Source organism: Crocuta crocuta, unplaced genomic scaffold (assembly GCF_008692635.1).
Source record: "Crocuta crocuta isolate KB4526 unplaced genomic scaffold, BGI_CrCroc_1.0 scaffold162, whole genome shotgun sequence".
Taxonomy (NCBI): domain Eukaryota; kingdom Metazoa; phylum Chordata; class Mammalia; order Carnivora; family Hyaenidae; genus Crocuta; species Crocuta crocuta.
Window position 1 is genome coordinate 8520732 of NW_027529433.1, and position 16413 is coordinate 8537144.

The following is a 16413-nucleotide window of genomic DNA, read 5'->3' on the forward strand; positions in this document are numbered from 1 at the left end:
TTCATCGGGCTCTAACTCGAAGGGGAACTCTGGGGTCCATATTAGCCCTCAAGAATTAGAAAATGGCCAGGGGCATCTGGGGAGATGCCCTAGGGCCTTGTGAACTAGAAATTGTGGGCAGGTGAGAAAGTCCAGTCCCTGGGAAAAACTGCATTCATCGCCAAGGGATCTCCTCGTGCCCAGATGCGCAGCCAGTGACAAGCATCTGGTCTTCCCTGAGACCAGGGGAGAGAACCATGTAGGCTCAGCTCCGAGGCCTACCCAAGCAGTTACCAAAATGGGATGGTGGTAAGCTAGGGATTCTGGGGCCAGGCAGAATGAAGTTAGGAGTCTCTATTCCACCAGCTGCTCCCCAGGACCCCTGCCACTTCATGTGAAGTGAAGCAGTGCGCATCTCAGAGAAATAACAAGGTAACTAACACAGAATGAGTCCCCAGGTAGAGTCTGGCTCAGAGTTCAACTGCTCAGGAAAAGCCTTCATTGCTTTGTCTTGATTTGTTGTTTAAAGGATCATAAGTGGAGACTCGCCCTCTCAACTCCTAATATCAGAACTGTTGTTGCAAGGAAAATTTACATCCACTGGATTCAAAAACTCGCCCAAGCTCCAAGGAAGGAAGATTTCATTTTACAATTTCTCTTCCTTCTGTCCTCTGCATACCCAGGGTTGGCATACTCCTGTGAGTATAGGGGAAGGTGGCATTTGGGAACATACCCACATCTAGACTGTCCCGATCTTCGTGTTCATTCGGGTGAACCATCGGGCTTTCCACACCCTGGAAAAAGATAAAGTCAGGCAGGGATTTAAAAAAATTACTTACGTGCCACAGTTCTGTTCATGGTTATCAATTCAGAAAAAAACAATAAAGACGTGTCATGTGTATCACCATGCATCAACAGGAAGCTAGTCTTGGACTTCATTAGTCTTATGGAAGAGCTGCCTAAAGGAAAGGACCGGCCCCAAGGGGAAGCACGCCTGAGCACTCTCCACAGGTGCTTTTATTCCCATAGGCTGGCTCTCAGGTCTATTCCTGCTGTCACATTGCTGGCAAACATCCATAGCTATCAATCTTCAAGGAAAAACTTCTTTTGGAAAATGCATATATAACGGTTCTGCATATACAACGACAACCCAGAAAGGCAGCCAGCCTTGGTCATAAAGATAACTGCCAATTTGACACAGGAAACAGAATTGCAATTACTCTGAATGTGACTTGGGGCATACCCCTAGGGCTTCTTCACTTGTTTTTAAAATCTGTTCTTTAAAACATTTCTATTACCACTAGATTTTCCCTTCTACTTCAGCTCTGGAGAAAAAGTAAAAGGAAGAAAGGGGGAGAGGAGGGGACAGAGAACCATTACCTTTACATCGTCTTCCTTTCCCGGTGATGATCTGCCAGACACCAAATTCTTAATCTCTGCAAAAGGAATAATCCTCATCAGGCTCTGCTGATAGGAGCTTTCATTAAAAGATGACAAAGAAAGCAAAACAAAAAAACTAGATGACTAAATATAAATGAGTAGCCCAGGAACTTTCTGTATGGAGCTAGGTTTTTATAGAAGGCTTCTTAAAAATCAACTCTCCACAGAGCAGAGTATCTGACAGCTCAGCTACCACACTCTGGTAATATTTATGTGAACCAAGAGGTAAACAAGCCCAGGACCTCCTGCAGGAAATCCTGAGGGGGCGGGTGGGAACCCAGCATTAAATAAACAAATGCGCTGGATTCAGAGGGAAGGCTGCTCACAGAACGAAGGCTCTTCAAAATAGCCCAGATTCTAAGGACATGACGAGTACCTACCTGAGGAAATCCCACGTCTAGTTCCTCAAATACCACACATTGCATGTTTCAAAAGAGCCTAATTCATTCCAGATGAGGTCCGGCCTTTCCTCGGGCGTCCTTAAAAGCCGACAATGCCAGCAAAACCCTTGGGCTCCCACCACAGATGATGCCAGGCTGGGCACAGACACGCCACAGGCACGCTGAGCACCCTCTTTCTGAATAAAGGCTTTCCTGGAAATATCAGCGATCGGGATGTTCTGGGCTAAACAGGAAGGCTTATTTACAGGGTATTTTTTTCTGGGTCCTGCCTAATTCTCTTCCCACACAGTGGCCCGTAAACAAGAATCACTGTTGCTGATATGTAACTCCCCAAACCAGGTTGGGGCCTGGGGAAAATAAGTGTCGGACCCTCCCAGCAAGGGAAGACGGCTAAAAATCTTTACCACCAAGTGTATTAACACACAACAGTGTGGGCCCACGGCTTCCCCTGAACCCTCCCTCAGGGGCCCTACCACCATGGCCCTGCCTGACACCAATTCTGGGGAAACCTGACTTAACTAACTATTCGCCACTCTGCTTTGCCATTCCCATTAACTGAAGTCACCTAAGGCTCCAGACCTTCCAGGTCGATTTACTCAAGCTCTCCTTGCTGCTAGGCACCGAAGCTAGGAGTTTCATTCCTGTTTTTGCTTAGACAAAGTATAAGGCGTTTTGCTAAAAAATCCTAGTAAGTCAAGGACAGAGCACAGAAGTCAACTCTCTACTGTCATGATGGGTGTTCTTTTTAATTTGCTAATAGAAACTTCGTGCTTACTAACAAGTAAGGAGATATTTATATTCCACAATAGTTTATTGTCCTTGAATTCAGAATCCTTACAAGATCTATAATGAAAAATGCTAAGATAATAGCTTCAATTTCAAGTGGTCATGTCAACTGACCTCAGCAGGGGGGAGGGGCACACGGACACCCAGCCTGGGCAGCTTTTGTTCCCTGGATCCCTACCTACCTTTACATGCACAGCCCACTAAGGGCCTCCAGGTGGCAGCAGAGTACCGTCTGCGGAACAACATGGTCAGCAACAGGAATGCCAAAAGGAGCCAATTTCACCCTTTAAAAGCCCGCTGCTTAAGTTTCAAAATTCAAAACACTAACATAAAGCTTTCTGTCCTGTTATACAGGTGCAGGAATTGATGTGAAGCACCTGTAGAAAATATTAGGGGTTTTGTTTTGAAGCACACATACCCAAACCCTGAAAGCCGGCTAGGTGGGGGGAAATAGCACCACGATGTTAAAGAAGGCGACAGGAGCCAGAAGCAAAGTTTCAATGGACACTTCTGATAGACAGACTCCAGGAGAATCACACACATTTCTGCTTTGGCACCATTATATATGCCTGTAAAGCCCTTGCAGACCATGTGCTCTTAAATCAGGATTCTGCATTTCTAAACAATTATGTACCTACAGCAGTGATTAAACGCAACAGCACACATTTTATTCAAGACTGTGCTAATGAAGACAGCCCTAGTGCCTGGTAAAATCCAGTAACAAAAGATGTGCCACTCTGGTCATATGTTCAGATCCCAGCTTCCTGCCACTCTCCAAATTCCAGGCTTTGCACACTGTCAGCGTACAGTTTTGTGTTGCATCTGTTGCATTTTTCTTTTGTTCCAGGCTATATTAAAAGGGGCACATCTTTACAAAATGTGTATCATTACTTTAAAAATAATTTTCCAAGTTATAAGACCGTTACCCAAACATCGTTACAAACATTTGTGGCAGCGTATGGATTCAGGATAATAATGTATCATTAATTAACCTAAGTGTATACACAACTTCATCCTAGAGCTTTTAAAGAATGTGGCACTCATTCCACTGGAGTTTAATCAAATTGTTTGAGGAGAGACGCTGCTAAATTACCAGGATCCTTTTACACTCACTCCCCTTACCACAACTGCACCTTGCAATCAAACCACTCATTGCTATAGCAACGTCCGGCAGACAATGCTATCAGTAACTTCAAACTACTCTGTTTTAAAGGCCTATGAATCCTGCCTTCATGGCCCACCCAGGATTATCCCCTCTAAATCCGATTTACCCAACTTAACAAACATGTTTTCTTATTGCCAAACTGTAATGGAAGAAATAACCTCTAGGAGTCATGTTCACCAGAGACACTGCACCAGCAAACAGGGTTTTCACAAAACAGGGTTAAGTAGCTCTATGATTCCTGCCAGTGTTTCATTAAGAAACAGATGAGCCTAGTAGATCTCAACTCTGCGTTAAGCCTTACTGTCCCCTTTTGAAAAATGGGAGCCCAAGGCTATATTCAAACAAAGCAAAAAAGCTTACACTGAAAGTACAGGATGACTGGTCTCCTTTAACTACCCTTTGCTGTGCCATCTGACTCCTCCCACAAAGAAGGCATAGATAGATAGATAGATAGATAGATAGATAGATAGATAGATAGATAGATAGATAGATGATAGATAGATTGATCAATCGATCAATCCTGATCAGAGACAGCCAGCCAACTACTGCTGCTACAGCCCTGGTTCAGGTTCAGCTGTCCACAGTCAAGTCCGCAACTGGGTTCCCTTTGCAGAGCATTATCAAAAGCACAACTGGAAATAAGGGTCATGCTCTCAGCCTGCAATGCCTACTCCACAAAGGTCCAAAGGAATTCTGAGCGGTTCACAGGCTTCAAATGGATCCTATTCTCCCAACAGACTGAGTTCTAGGAAGGCTGAGTCCAAACTGCTTTTGGCCCAACACTTGAATCCCCAGTGCCGGGCAGAGTGCCTAGCATATTAAAGGCACTGAGTAAAATGCTCCTCTCCTCCACCTAATCTGGTGGCCGAAAATAGCTGATGAGACGTAGTGGATCATTAGGCAAACTGTAGGTCAGACCAGGAAAGGAATGCAGTTGGATTCCAAAAAAAATTGCTTTTTTGGAATATTAATTCAAACACTCTCAATACCAGCACTGTTTATCCCAACTTGTAACCTGCCAGATTGATCAGATGAATGAACACTTTTCCCTTTGCACCCTCCCACTCCTCCAGCTGGGTACAAAAGCCACCCCTTCCTTTCTAGTCATGCACTGGTGTTTCCCTTATATAACATCACTTCCACGTATCATTTTAATGTCTTATCCCAGAGTGCATATCGGACTAGCAAATGCCAGAGAACTAAAATGGCGAAGGGAACAAATTCGAGAAGCCTTCCTTCCTACTCTTAATTCAGGGACCATTTTAATACTGTGACCTTTTGTTTCAGTATCCCAATTACTCCATGTTTTCCTAAAAGTGGGAATGCTAGTAAAACCTATCTTTTGGACTTCCCAGTATAAATATGGACTGGGAGAAAACGAAAAGGCACTTATCTGTAGAAATATCAGCATGAGCCCCATTCATCTAGGAGCCTTAAGAGTCCATTCAGGTGAACAAACCTGGCTGGACCCCTGCAGAGACACAGGATCAGGTGGGGAGAGGACATCAAGGTGAAGGAAGAGATTCTTGCCCTGACACAATTCCAAATGTTATTTTACAATGTAATTTGCATAGGTGCGCTCTGCAACCTTTGAAAAAGAATTTAAGACATCTTTTTGAAATGTTTTAAAATGACTTAAGACACCTTCTGAGGCCACCAGAGTAATTAAAAATTTTTTTGAAAAGATCAAAATAATCAATAAAAACCACTGTTAATGTTTTAGTAGATACTTCTTCCCTATAAGCTATTTTTCAACAGCTTTAAGGTATATCATACTAATTACCCATTTAGAGTACACAATGATTTTTTACATATTCAGACTTTTGTAGTCATTACAGTTCAGGAACATTTTCATTATGGCCAATAAGAAACCCTGTACCCATTAGCACTCACAGCCCATTTCTCCCCAACTGCCTCCATTCCCATCCCAGCCAAAGGCAACCACTAATCTTCATTCTTTCTTAACGGATTTGTCTATTCTGGATATTTCCCATTTTTAAGGTTCATTCATGTTGTCATGTACCAGAAGTTCATTCCATTTTATTGCCCAACGCCATTCCATCGTGTGCATGGACCACATTTTGTATATTCATTCCTAAATGGACATTTAGGTTTGTTTCCACTTTTGGGCAGTTATGAATAAGGCTGCTATGAACACCTGCATACATTGTATTATGGAGATGTAGGTTTACATTCTGCCTGAGGATGTATCTAGGAGTGTGATTGCTGGGTCATATGGTAACTATATTCAATAGATTTGTAGGATATAGTTTTGGGTGATTGTTTTGTTTTTCAGGTCTCCAGTGTGCATCACCCACTCCCCATAAAATTTCAGAGACTGAAGAACTTAGTCGTGGGGATTTAAAAAAAAAAATAAAAAGATACCCTCAGCCCAAAAATGTAGTTACAACCATCAAGTAAGCAGAAACTCTAAATCATTACATCTCCAAATAAGGTGAGAAAATCATTTTTCTGATTTACTCAACTGCTTGAATACAATGAGGCAAGTCATATTTGAAAGGTATAAATCACATTCAGTTTTGTCTGGAATACTCTTCTGTCCTGATGACTTCCCACTTAGATTTAATTCAACTCAAGAAAGAAGCTTCTTTGCTGTAGAGTTCCAACTTTAGCTTATTTCAATTGTGTTAGACTCATAATACAAGTCAGTTAATCCAAGTCCTTGTCTCCAGCCTGCCAACCTGACCCGGCTGGAACAGCATCCAAGGCACATCTGAACAGAATTTGTTACATCTAGTGGAGTTTGGAAGAATCTGAGATTCTTTTCAGCTCACACTACCACTCTCTAATTCTGCAATTGACTGGGGAGGCAAGGAGAAGAATTTTTCCTTATGTGTGAGAAAATACTAGTATGATAATAATAATAAACAAAAGGTACATCACAGTAGGTTGATATGCTATTTTTATCCCTGTCCCTTTAACGATGAAACCCATTCACTTCTGTGGACAGGAGAAAGAAGACGGGTGAGGTCAGTCTCTAAAGAAAGTACAGAAAAGGCTGAGCTACCCTTTAAGATGACATAAACAATTTCAAATCACTTCCTCGGGCTGGAAAGTACATTCTCAGGGTATGATTTATAGTTGTCTTTATGAAGCCTAAATGCTTGACTTTCAGGTGAAAAGCCCTGATCAAGTCCTTGGATGGATACACCACACTAGGGTTAAGGTAAGAACTCTGTGTCCAACTGAGTAACCATCCCCACAAAACAGCCTCCTCAACTGCTGTCCTGAAGCCCTCAACACCTCAGGTTCCAGCCAGCCAGGCTTAAAAGACCTGTATCTTGACAAACATTGGAATTATATTCAACGCTTCTAAAAAGACATTCAGTTACAATATTTAAAATGAAGAATCTTGGAAAGGAAACTCTGCACACATAAAAGCCCTCTTGTTTTCCCAGTAACTCATGGGAAATACTCCAATAAGGAAGATCCACCACCCAACTCCCTCCTTACCTTTCACTCACCCAGAGCACGCAGAGAAGGGCTGCAACCTCATCTAAGGAACACGCAGATGAAAGGGCTGCTTACCTCGTTACTCTGACAGGAAGAGCTGTGTCCTGGTGTCCCAACACATGCACGATTACCACTAAATCCACCCTAGCACAGGTTATAACTTGCACTTGTAACAAGCTAGTAGGGCTATGAACTAGTTGTGGCTAAGCATCCGTGTTCAGATCCTAGTCCAGGGGCTCTACCTGTATTTTCTCACGTAAGCCTTACTATGAAGGATTAAATGATACTCCCAACCCCACCATTTTGCACCCAAGAAAACAGATGAATAACCTGCATGGTGTTCAGAAGTGAGACCGTGGTGGAGCTGAGGGTTTAGTAGATCTGCCTGTAGCTGGTGTGTGTCATCAAGACATGCCTGTGCATGTGGGTCATAAATCCTTGTAAGGACTTTATAAGACAGGTCAGCCATGTGGAAGAGAGCTCATTTCAGAGCAGTGCTTCCAATTTTACACTTTTCCATCATACAAATGCTGGAGAAAACTCTCAATCAGCAGCCCAACAAAGAAATAGGTAAGTGTTCCATTATATAAGGGTAGTGGCTATTCTATACTATGATAGGTTAAGAGAATTTACCTGCCAGACTTCTGACTGCCTGAGCAAGGGTCACATGAGACGAGTTATGTGACCTCTCTGTGCTACCTTCTCATGTGTACAATTGAGAAAATACACTGCCAACTCCGAGCAATGTCCCTCTCAGTGATCACCGGAATGCACAAATTACGCTCAGCTCACAGCTGCATGCCCAGCACCTCGATCAGTGTGTCAGGCACTCAACAAATACTGGAGTGCAATTATATAAAAGTAAACTCCTTGAGATTGGGTTGGTTTTTTTTTTTTTTTCCTCTTTGCCTTTTTAGCTACTGCTATGCCTGCGGGGCTCATATCTGCTTGCCTAGACATCGCCTTGCATTTGCATCCATAGCCTCTCCCGCCTTTTGCCTTTCTCGAAGGGTCATGAAGAGGAAGCCTCTCCGCCCTGCTGTGAACTGCTGTTTTAGCCCAGAGGAAAGTATTCTCCCTTCGGTCCTCTGTAAGGAGAACTCAAGCTGCAGCTCCCATTCCCGATTTCCTTGTTACTGAAAATGTGGAACATAATTAACGGAGAGAAGCCAACAAAGTACGGGACTATTTAACACAGAAGTGGAGACAGTTAGCAGATCACAAAGTGTTTTGTTTTTAAACTACAGAAGAATATAAAAGAAAATGGAGTCACCTAGTGGTCAATCGTACTGCAATCGTTCTGTTTACCGTCGCCCCAGAGGCTCTAAGCAGTCATCAACCTGCCAAACACCACCAAAAAGCACAGCAGGGTGGGGGCAAGGCACAGGTGTTTTGAATATTCAAGGTGACCATGAGGAGTTTTAAAAACACCTCCCTTACCAGGCTCCCAGGGTGAGCATCTGTACTAATGGATGGAGGACCCATATGATCATGAAAGAGGAAGAAAATATGGTCTAGAAAGGGCAGGAACAGTAGAAATGAGGGAGAGCAACATCCCCCCAAGTTCCTTCCATGGACCACCTCCATGAGATGGTCTAAGTACTGTTTAAAGGGGATTCTTGCATGAACCATTTAGAGAACTATTAAATAAGGTCACACGGGGGTCTTGACTGCAACAAGTTCAATAGAAGCTGAAAAACATTTATTGTACTCTCAATCCCCAGAATGAATGAAAAGTCTCATAGAGTGCATTTGTTAACCTATTTGGTCCAAGAATCCTTATTTATCAGAGCATCTCCCAAGATTGGTGTTCTCTCCGACACTTCTTAGGAAATCGTAGAACAGGAGATCAAATAAGGATGGAGGCGGCAAGGGACAAAACAGTGTCAGTTGGTAGAGTAATAAATACTAATCATTAGCTTATTCATCTCAGCATGTTAAAAAATCAGAAGGCTCTTTGGCTATTTATTTAGTTCATTCGGAATAACGTCCCATCCTGCTGGCAGTACGATTACAATCATGAAACTATGGAAACATAATTGGCTCAAAGGCAATGATGACAGCATTTATCACGCTAACAGGGACTGCAGAGCTGATCTCCAGCATAACACTGTCATCTTTTAATCAATGGCAGCTACGGATACAAGCTGGGAGCCTCCCACCCCACCCACTGCCCCAGGAGGAACAGAAAAACATAGTCTCTTAAGACTCTCCTAGTAGATCACAAAGGGAAGGTTTGCTTTTGGGGTTTAAAGAAGGAAAAGAAGCATACTTTGACATTCAAAATGTTTTCTTCTTCCAGGTGAGGGGTCTACAGGCTTAAGAATGGACAAAAACTAATGGGAGTATTTCCACTTTGGTTGAATACTGCCCTCTGCAGGGACGTGCGGTTTGTAATGTGTCCTCCAAGCATATACAAATCGAAGCGTTGCCTACAAGGGTCTATGTACTACACACACTAATTTTTTGGGGTTGGCGCGCTTGGGTTTCTGTCCAAATTCTTTTGCTTATTGGCTGTATAACCTCAGGTACCTTACCATGGCTGTTCCTAGACCCATAAAACTCAACCATACACAACAGAGTAACTTTTTTTGTCATGATGCTGCTTCCTGTAAGGTCTCGCCCAGTTACGAACACACTGGGACTGGAGGAATCCACCCCTTCCCTCACTGCTGACACCCACCTGACATCCTACACCCATAGGGTGGTCCCCATCTGTCCCCACCTCTCCACTGTCATCACAGTGCTGTGGTGCAGACCCTCCTCTGTATTCCTTACAGCAGCAACCACCCCTGACTCCAACTCCTCCAATCCATTCTTCACGTTCTCACAGAGTGATCTTTGGAAAATAATAATCTAATTTGCCTGAAGCAGCTCTCACAGCTGTCAGGGTGAGGTTCCAGTTCCTTGCTTTGTGTGCAAGCCAGCTTGATATGCCTCCCCCTCAAGCCTGTGTCACTGGACACACACACACACACACACACACACACACACACGAAATCGACAGGACTACAAAATGATCTGCGTTTCCCTCAATTCACCCTGTGGTTCAGAACTCCGTATTACAAATATTTCCATTGTCTCAAACTCCCTTCCCTCCATTTGATCACAGCTGCAGGGTCACCTCCTCCAGGAAGCCTTCCCTGCTAACAGTCAGAAGCCACAGAGCTCTCAGAGACTACTGGCATATGACTCCCGTTTCACTTATCATAATATACTGGGGGCAACATGTTTTTCTGTCCTAATGCCAACTGTCCACCCCTTAAGGGCAAGACTTCATTCAGACTCTACTTCATTCTAAATTAGTTTAAAGGTAGATTAGAAAAGAAACACACACAAGTAAAAATCACAAGGAAAAAGCAAGGGTGAAAGCTTAATAAATAAGGCTAATACAAAAATGAACTTAGCAGTACCCTACATATTTGCAGGTGAGAACCTTAGCTCCAAGTCTTTGTTTTTGTTTTTTTCAACCAGCTTCAAGGAAAACAAAAACAAAAACCTGGGAAGTTACTGTTAGAGCAGTAAAAGCAAGCCAGATGCTCAGGAGAAGCCAGCATTGCTGACACCAGACCAGAAAGAGGTTTTCCTACAGGACTTCAGGAGAAAGCATAGTCGCCCACAGCCTCTCAGACAGGCAGGGCAAGCCTCGGCTCCTTGGTGCCACCAGCACAGCATCTACAGGACACACGAGTGAGGGCAACTCCACAGGGGCCCAAGCAGGTCCGGCTTGAGCAGGAAGCTCAGTGTGTCACCTTACCCCTCGAGTGTGTGCAATATGGGCACACGGACTTGCAGCACCTTGCTACAAAACCTCCTCCTCCAAGACTACTTTTTAACAAACACGGAGGCAAAGAGTTTAAGATGTTAACAGCTGACAAATACTTATAATGCAACTAGTCTACGTGGCCAGTTACAAGCAGAATCAAAAATACTAACCAGCGGGCCACCTGGGTGGCTCAGTTCATTAAGTGTCCAACTTTGGCTCACGTCACGATCTCGCAGTTCACGGGTTCAAGTCCCATGTCAGGCTCTCTGCTGACAGCTCGGAGCCTGCAGCCTGCTTCGGATTCTGTGCCTCCTCCTCTCTGCCCCTCCCTTGCTCTTCTCTCTCTCTCTCAAAAATAAATAAACTTAAGAAAAAAATCCTTTTAATTAAAAAAATATATATTAACCAGTAGTCAACGACACTGGCTTAGGGGCAATGGGTTTGTCCTGGCTTCTCTCCCTAATGCCAGCATCTAATATGGTGGTTTCCAGCCCTATCCAACTACTGTCCCTTTACACAATAGATATTTTGTAATGCCCCTCCACTATCCTGAAATTAAATAATAATGTAGTCATGCCCCCATATATATATAACCCTATCCTCACACCTAATTTCAAAGAAAAATAAAAAATATTCTTCAACAGAAAGCAAAAGGAAGGAATTAGTTTCCACTGTGCTTCACTAACTACTTTAACCACCAGTTAACCTGTTAGTTCCGAGCACTCTCTGGGTTCCCCAGTGTGGGGGAAGGAGCTTGCATACCTTCTTCAGTTTCCACAGCACTGGCGGGCATGGCACGTCTTTCCTCCGGCCTGGCTTCTTGATCTTCAAGAGCCTAAGAAAGAAAAAACAGATTATTGAAAACAACTGGAGGCTTGAGATAATGGGACAAGGAGATGGAAATCACAAGCATGGGTCTTGAAGAGAGACAGGCCAGGCAAGGCCTGGGGAGGTCTGGAAAGACAGGGAGGGGTAAAGCCACCGGGAGTACATAGAGGCGGCGCCCCAAGATGATGATGAGAGACACTGGGGGGAACCCAGGGGCATGGGGTGAAAGTGTCCCTGCCACTAATGCTCTACTGCTTGCTTCTCCATGTCACAACCGGAAGGTCCTCAAGAAAATAATGCATGAATCAAAAACGGGGGCAGAAGAACAGAAAATCATGACACTGTAAGGAAGAGCCACTATTTATGCATGTGCCCATCCTGACCAACCTCTACCCATGCCATACAACACAAGGGTCCTGGGGACGGGACCCCCATCAGAGAGAGGGCCCAGGATGACCACTGGCCTTGGGCTGCAAACCACCATATGCTGGTGCAGGCTGCCCAGGCTGAGACCAAGCTGGTGCCCTTAGGGAGTAGGTGCCCTTAGAGAGTAGCTGCCCTCCCGGAACCTTCTGCATTCTCTTTTCAAATGGATCCCCCGTGGCCAGGGAAATGCGAAGAGCCACAGAATTACGTGCTGACGTGCCAAGTGGTAAAATAGCCCAACACTGCAACAAGACATGTTCCAGAACAAATGCATGAGTAAACCTGGGCAGGCAACCCTACAGCTGGCCGAGACCCCTGAATCCTCATGGACATTTTAATTTTTTAAAAATTGTTTATTTATTTTTGAGAGAAAAAGAGAGACAGAGAGACAGAGCATGAGTGGGGGATGGGCAGAAAGAGGGGCAGACACAGAACCGGGAGGAGGCTCCAGGCTCTGAGCTGTCAGCACAGAGCCCGACACGGGCCTAGAACCCATGAACTGTGAGATCATGACACTTAATCAACTGAGCCAGCCAGGCGCCCCATCATAGGCATGTTATTAATTAATTAAACTCAGTGTATCAAATGCCTTGTCCTTGACTATTTCATAAGAACATCCTGCAGCCAGAACAACAACAAAAACCCAAGAAAACATACACACTTAACCAAACCACAAAGGGGGCAGGAAACAAGCACCCAGTTACCTACCTTCCATAGCTGTCAACTGCTGTCACCCTTATCCCCAAGATGTAATATTCTCTCTTCTAGTGGGCACCATGGAATTAAAGGGTGGACCAGACCAGGTACATACTGGGAGAGGCTAAGGAGATGGGATCTAGAGTGGCTACAGTGGGAAGAGATCTCGCCATGCAGGCTCAAGGCCAAACACAACCACCAGCCTACTTAATCGCCTGGTTAGCCCTGACACTGAAATCCTAGTCCTTCAGTGAGGACAAATGGCAAGCCTGTGTGAAAAGGGCATCAGGCAATGCCAGTTTCTGATTACAAAGCAAAACCTGAAGGAAATACTTCTTTTTTGGTAAATGGCAGGTATTAATGTAATTGGTATTCTTCTGAGCAAATTTCGATGCAATTTTAGAACACTTTAATTTCCTAACTGAAATTATTATTAATGTTAGCCAAGTTCTAGAACTCAATTCTCAACATTCTGATTAACAGCAACAACTCTGTTACAATGAGAAAATTAAAGCATGGTTAGAAAATGTACCTAAGATTTTGCCTATTATCTCATTTCCTAATATGTTTACTGTTTGGATATTTAGCACCAACTTGGCATTTTTTAACACTCGATGTTTACTGCCAAATTATCAGTTCACCAGTGTCAGCTATAATGCAAGGGGCTAAGATGAATCCTCTACAACTCTTAACAAGTATGGCGTCTGAATGGGATCACTTCCTGAATAGCTCTTGTCTACAGTAAAGCAGACTCAGGTTTCTGCAGCAAGGTTTTATTGCTGTTGTTCTAGAAGGGCTGCAGGTACCTAAGCCCTGACCAGATCCCGAGACTCAAGATGCCTCCTTGACAAGACTAAGGCCATGATTCAGTTCCTTAAGAATAAATTAGTACCTCAAAGTCATCTACACCTGTTATGTAAAAAACAGACTTTTCCACATCTAAGATTTAACAGAACATGAATACTTTATTACTATACATAATTATATATTTGTTCTCCCAAATTATAAAGCTTTAGCATAGACAACGTGTAACCATCATCAACTGTTTTCTTTTAAATAGCAACAAACCAGAAAGAAATACCACTGAAAACTTCGAATTCCAGAATACTATGGAAATATTTTGTAGGACAGGTAAGGATGAACTATTGTGGATGTCTGTCAGGGTTCTGGACCCAATTCCAGGAGCGGGGGAGGGGAGGTTCCTTACCAAGGAGCAATTCTCTGATTACCCAGCAAGACTGGCCTCATCCATTTCAGATGCCCCTTGCAAGTCCCAGTTGTTATTTGTACTTCTGACCAAGTGACTATAAATCAGAGGTTCCCACAACCTCCCCACCTTGGATTTGATTAATTTGCTACAGCAGCTCTCAGACCTCAGAGAAACATTGTACCTACCAGATTACTGGTTTCTTATAAAAGTATGTTCAGGGACAAGGACTAAGGTATAGGCAAAGGGCAAAGAGCTTCCATATTCTCATGGAGCATACCACTCCCAGCACCTCCCTGTGTCACCAACCCACAAGCTCTCTGGAACCCTGTCCTTTAGGGTTCTTATGGAGGTTTCGTTACATAGGCAGGACCCATTAAATCATTGACCACTGGTGAACTCCATCTCCTGCCCGCACCCCTCCACCCAGGTCAGAGGGTGGAATGGAAGAAAGTTCCAACCCCATAATCACAGTCCCCAACATTAGCTACCTTCCCAAAGTCACTTCATTAACATAGCAAAAGACACCTATATCATTGTCAACTCTTCAAAATCCCAAAGGTTATGGGAGCTGTGATCCAGGAAGCACAAACAAAGATTTTCTTAGAAATCACAATAACCTCAAGAATCTCTGCTCTCTTCCCTTCCTGTTCCTCCGCTCACCACCCAGCCACACAACTTCTACCATTCTATCCAGCCCTTCTCATAAAATGACAATCTGCAAGAAACTGGAAAGCAATTTCCATTTGGCCTCTGGTACTGAATCCATTACCATCATTTACCGAACGCGGACATCTCACCCTACAGCTTCCAAGTCCTCAGCACTATCCCCAACGTGTCATGAGAAATCATGAATCCAGCCTCAGAAGTTGGTCACTTTTTATAATGAAACAAATGTTCATAGTTTTTGCTATATACAGGGTAGGCCCTATTGCTTTTAAAAGTTTTGTCACCAGGTGCCGCACTGTGACCAGATCACCCCATCTAAGGACACACATGCTCCTGAGCTCTGCCAGTGCACAGGTGCAGGGAGCCGAGAACATCGGGAGCAATGTTGCTTTCAAGGCCATGGCTTGGCCTGGTCAGAGTATCTGCCCCTGGGGGCTTGGGTGAGAAGACAAAGGGACAACTGATGGCTTTAGTATCTTTAAATGACAAGCATTCTTGAGCAAATGAGGAAATACTGTATTGCCAGCAAATGATACATTTCCTAAAACCCAACAAAGGAATGTAGTTCATACTGAGGAGCATGTTTCATTTTATTTCTTTAATTTTTTTATGTTTATTTTTGTGAGACAAAGAGAGAGAGTGGAGAAAGGTCAGAGAGAGAGAGACACAGAAAATGAAGCAGGCTCCAGGCTCTGAGCTGTCAGCACAGCACCCAACATGGGGCTCAATCTCACGAACTGCAAGATCATGACCTGAGCTGAAGTCAGATGCTTAACCAACTGAGCCACCCAGGCGCCCCTCATTTTACTTCTTTAAATAAAAACCTATATATGGACTAAACCAACCATAAACTTTGACAGCAATTTTTTAAACTAAATCTGCAGTTTAATTATATGAAGGAAACATTTTATAAGAGCCAAAGCTGTGATAAATGACAGTATCATTTTTTCCAATGGTTTCCTTTGTAAAGCCTATACAGTCATGAAACTTGTGTCTTGCTCCAGGATTTGCTTGAGAACACAGAACATCAGGGCATGTGGTGAGTGAATCCATGACACCCTGGAGCACTGTCAACTAGATGGACTCAAGTTTTTTACTCATAACATCTTGCTTCATGATAATTAAAAGATGTAAATTTTCTTTATATTCTTCCAGATTCTACAAAAAATTTAAAAATAATGAAGATGAAACTTTTTCAGTTCTGACAGGAGCATGCTATGAGGTCACTGAAGGCTGGTGTTTGAACCGGCCTTTGAAAAGGAACGGGTTTCAAATGCCCACTCCCATTCATGAAGAACCAACATACTGAGACAAATGCTTAACAAGATTTAAGCCTTAAGAAAGCCCAGAAGTGGGTATTTTTCACGTATAACAACCATAAATACAATGGCTTTAAATAAAAATTAAGTAAAATCAGGGATGCCTAGGTGGCTCAGTCAGTTCATCGGGCCAACTCTTGATTTCAGCTCATATCCTATTCTCATGGTTCGTGGGATTAAGTCCCTTATTGGGCCCTGCACTAACAGTGTGGAGCCTGCTTGGAATTCTCTCTCTCTCTCTCTCTCTCTCTCTCTCT

General features: G+C 43.6%; 1 protein-coding gene across 3 annotated transcripts in view; it reads right to left on the bottom strand.

Moving 5' to 3' along the window:
- The window catches only part of ARHGEF28 (Rho guanine nucleotide exchange factor 28), a 285499-nt gene that overhangs the window by 138477 nt on the left and 130609 nt on the right, over positions 1 to 16413 (bottom strand). For all 3 annotated transcript variants that reach the window (XM_077759946.1, XM_077759948.1, XM_077759947.1), the window contains exons 7-9: positions 11774 to 11846; positions 1360 to 1415; positions 713 to 773 (exon numbers count right to left, since the gene is read on the bottom strand). In XM_077759946.1, the coding sequence (XP_077616072.1) occupies positions 713 to 773; positions 1360 to 1415; positions 11774 to 11846 (190 nt within the window). The remainder of the gene's footprint in view (positions 1 to 712; positions 774 to 1359; positions 1416 to 11773; positions 11847 to 16413) is intronic.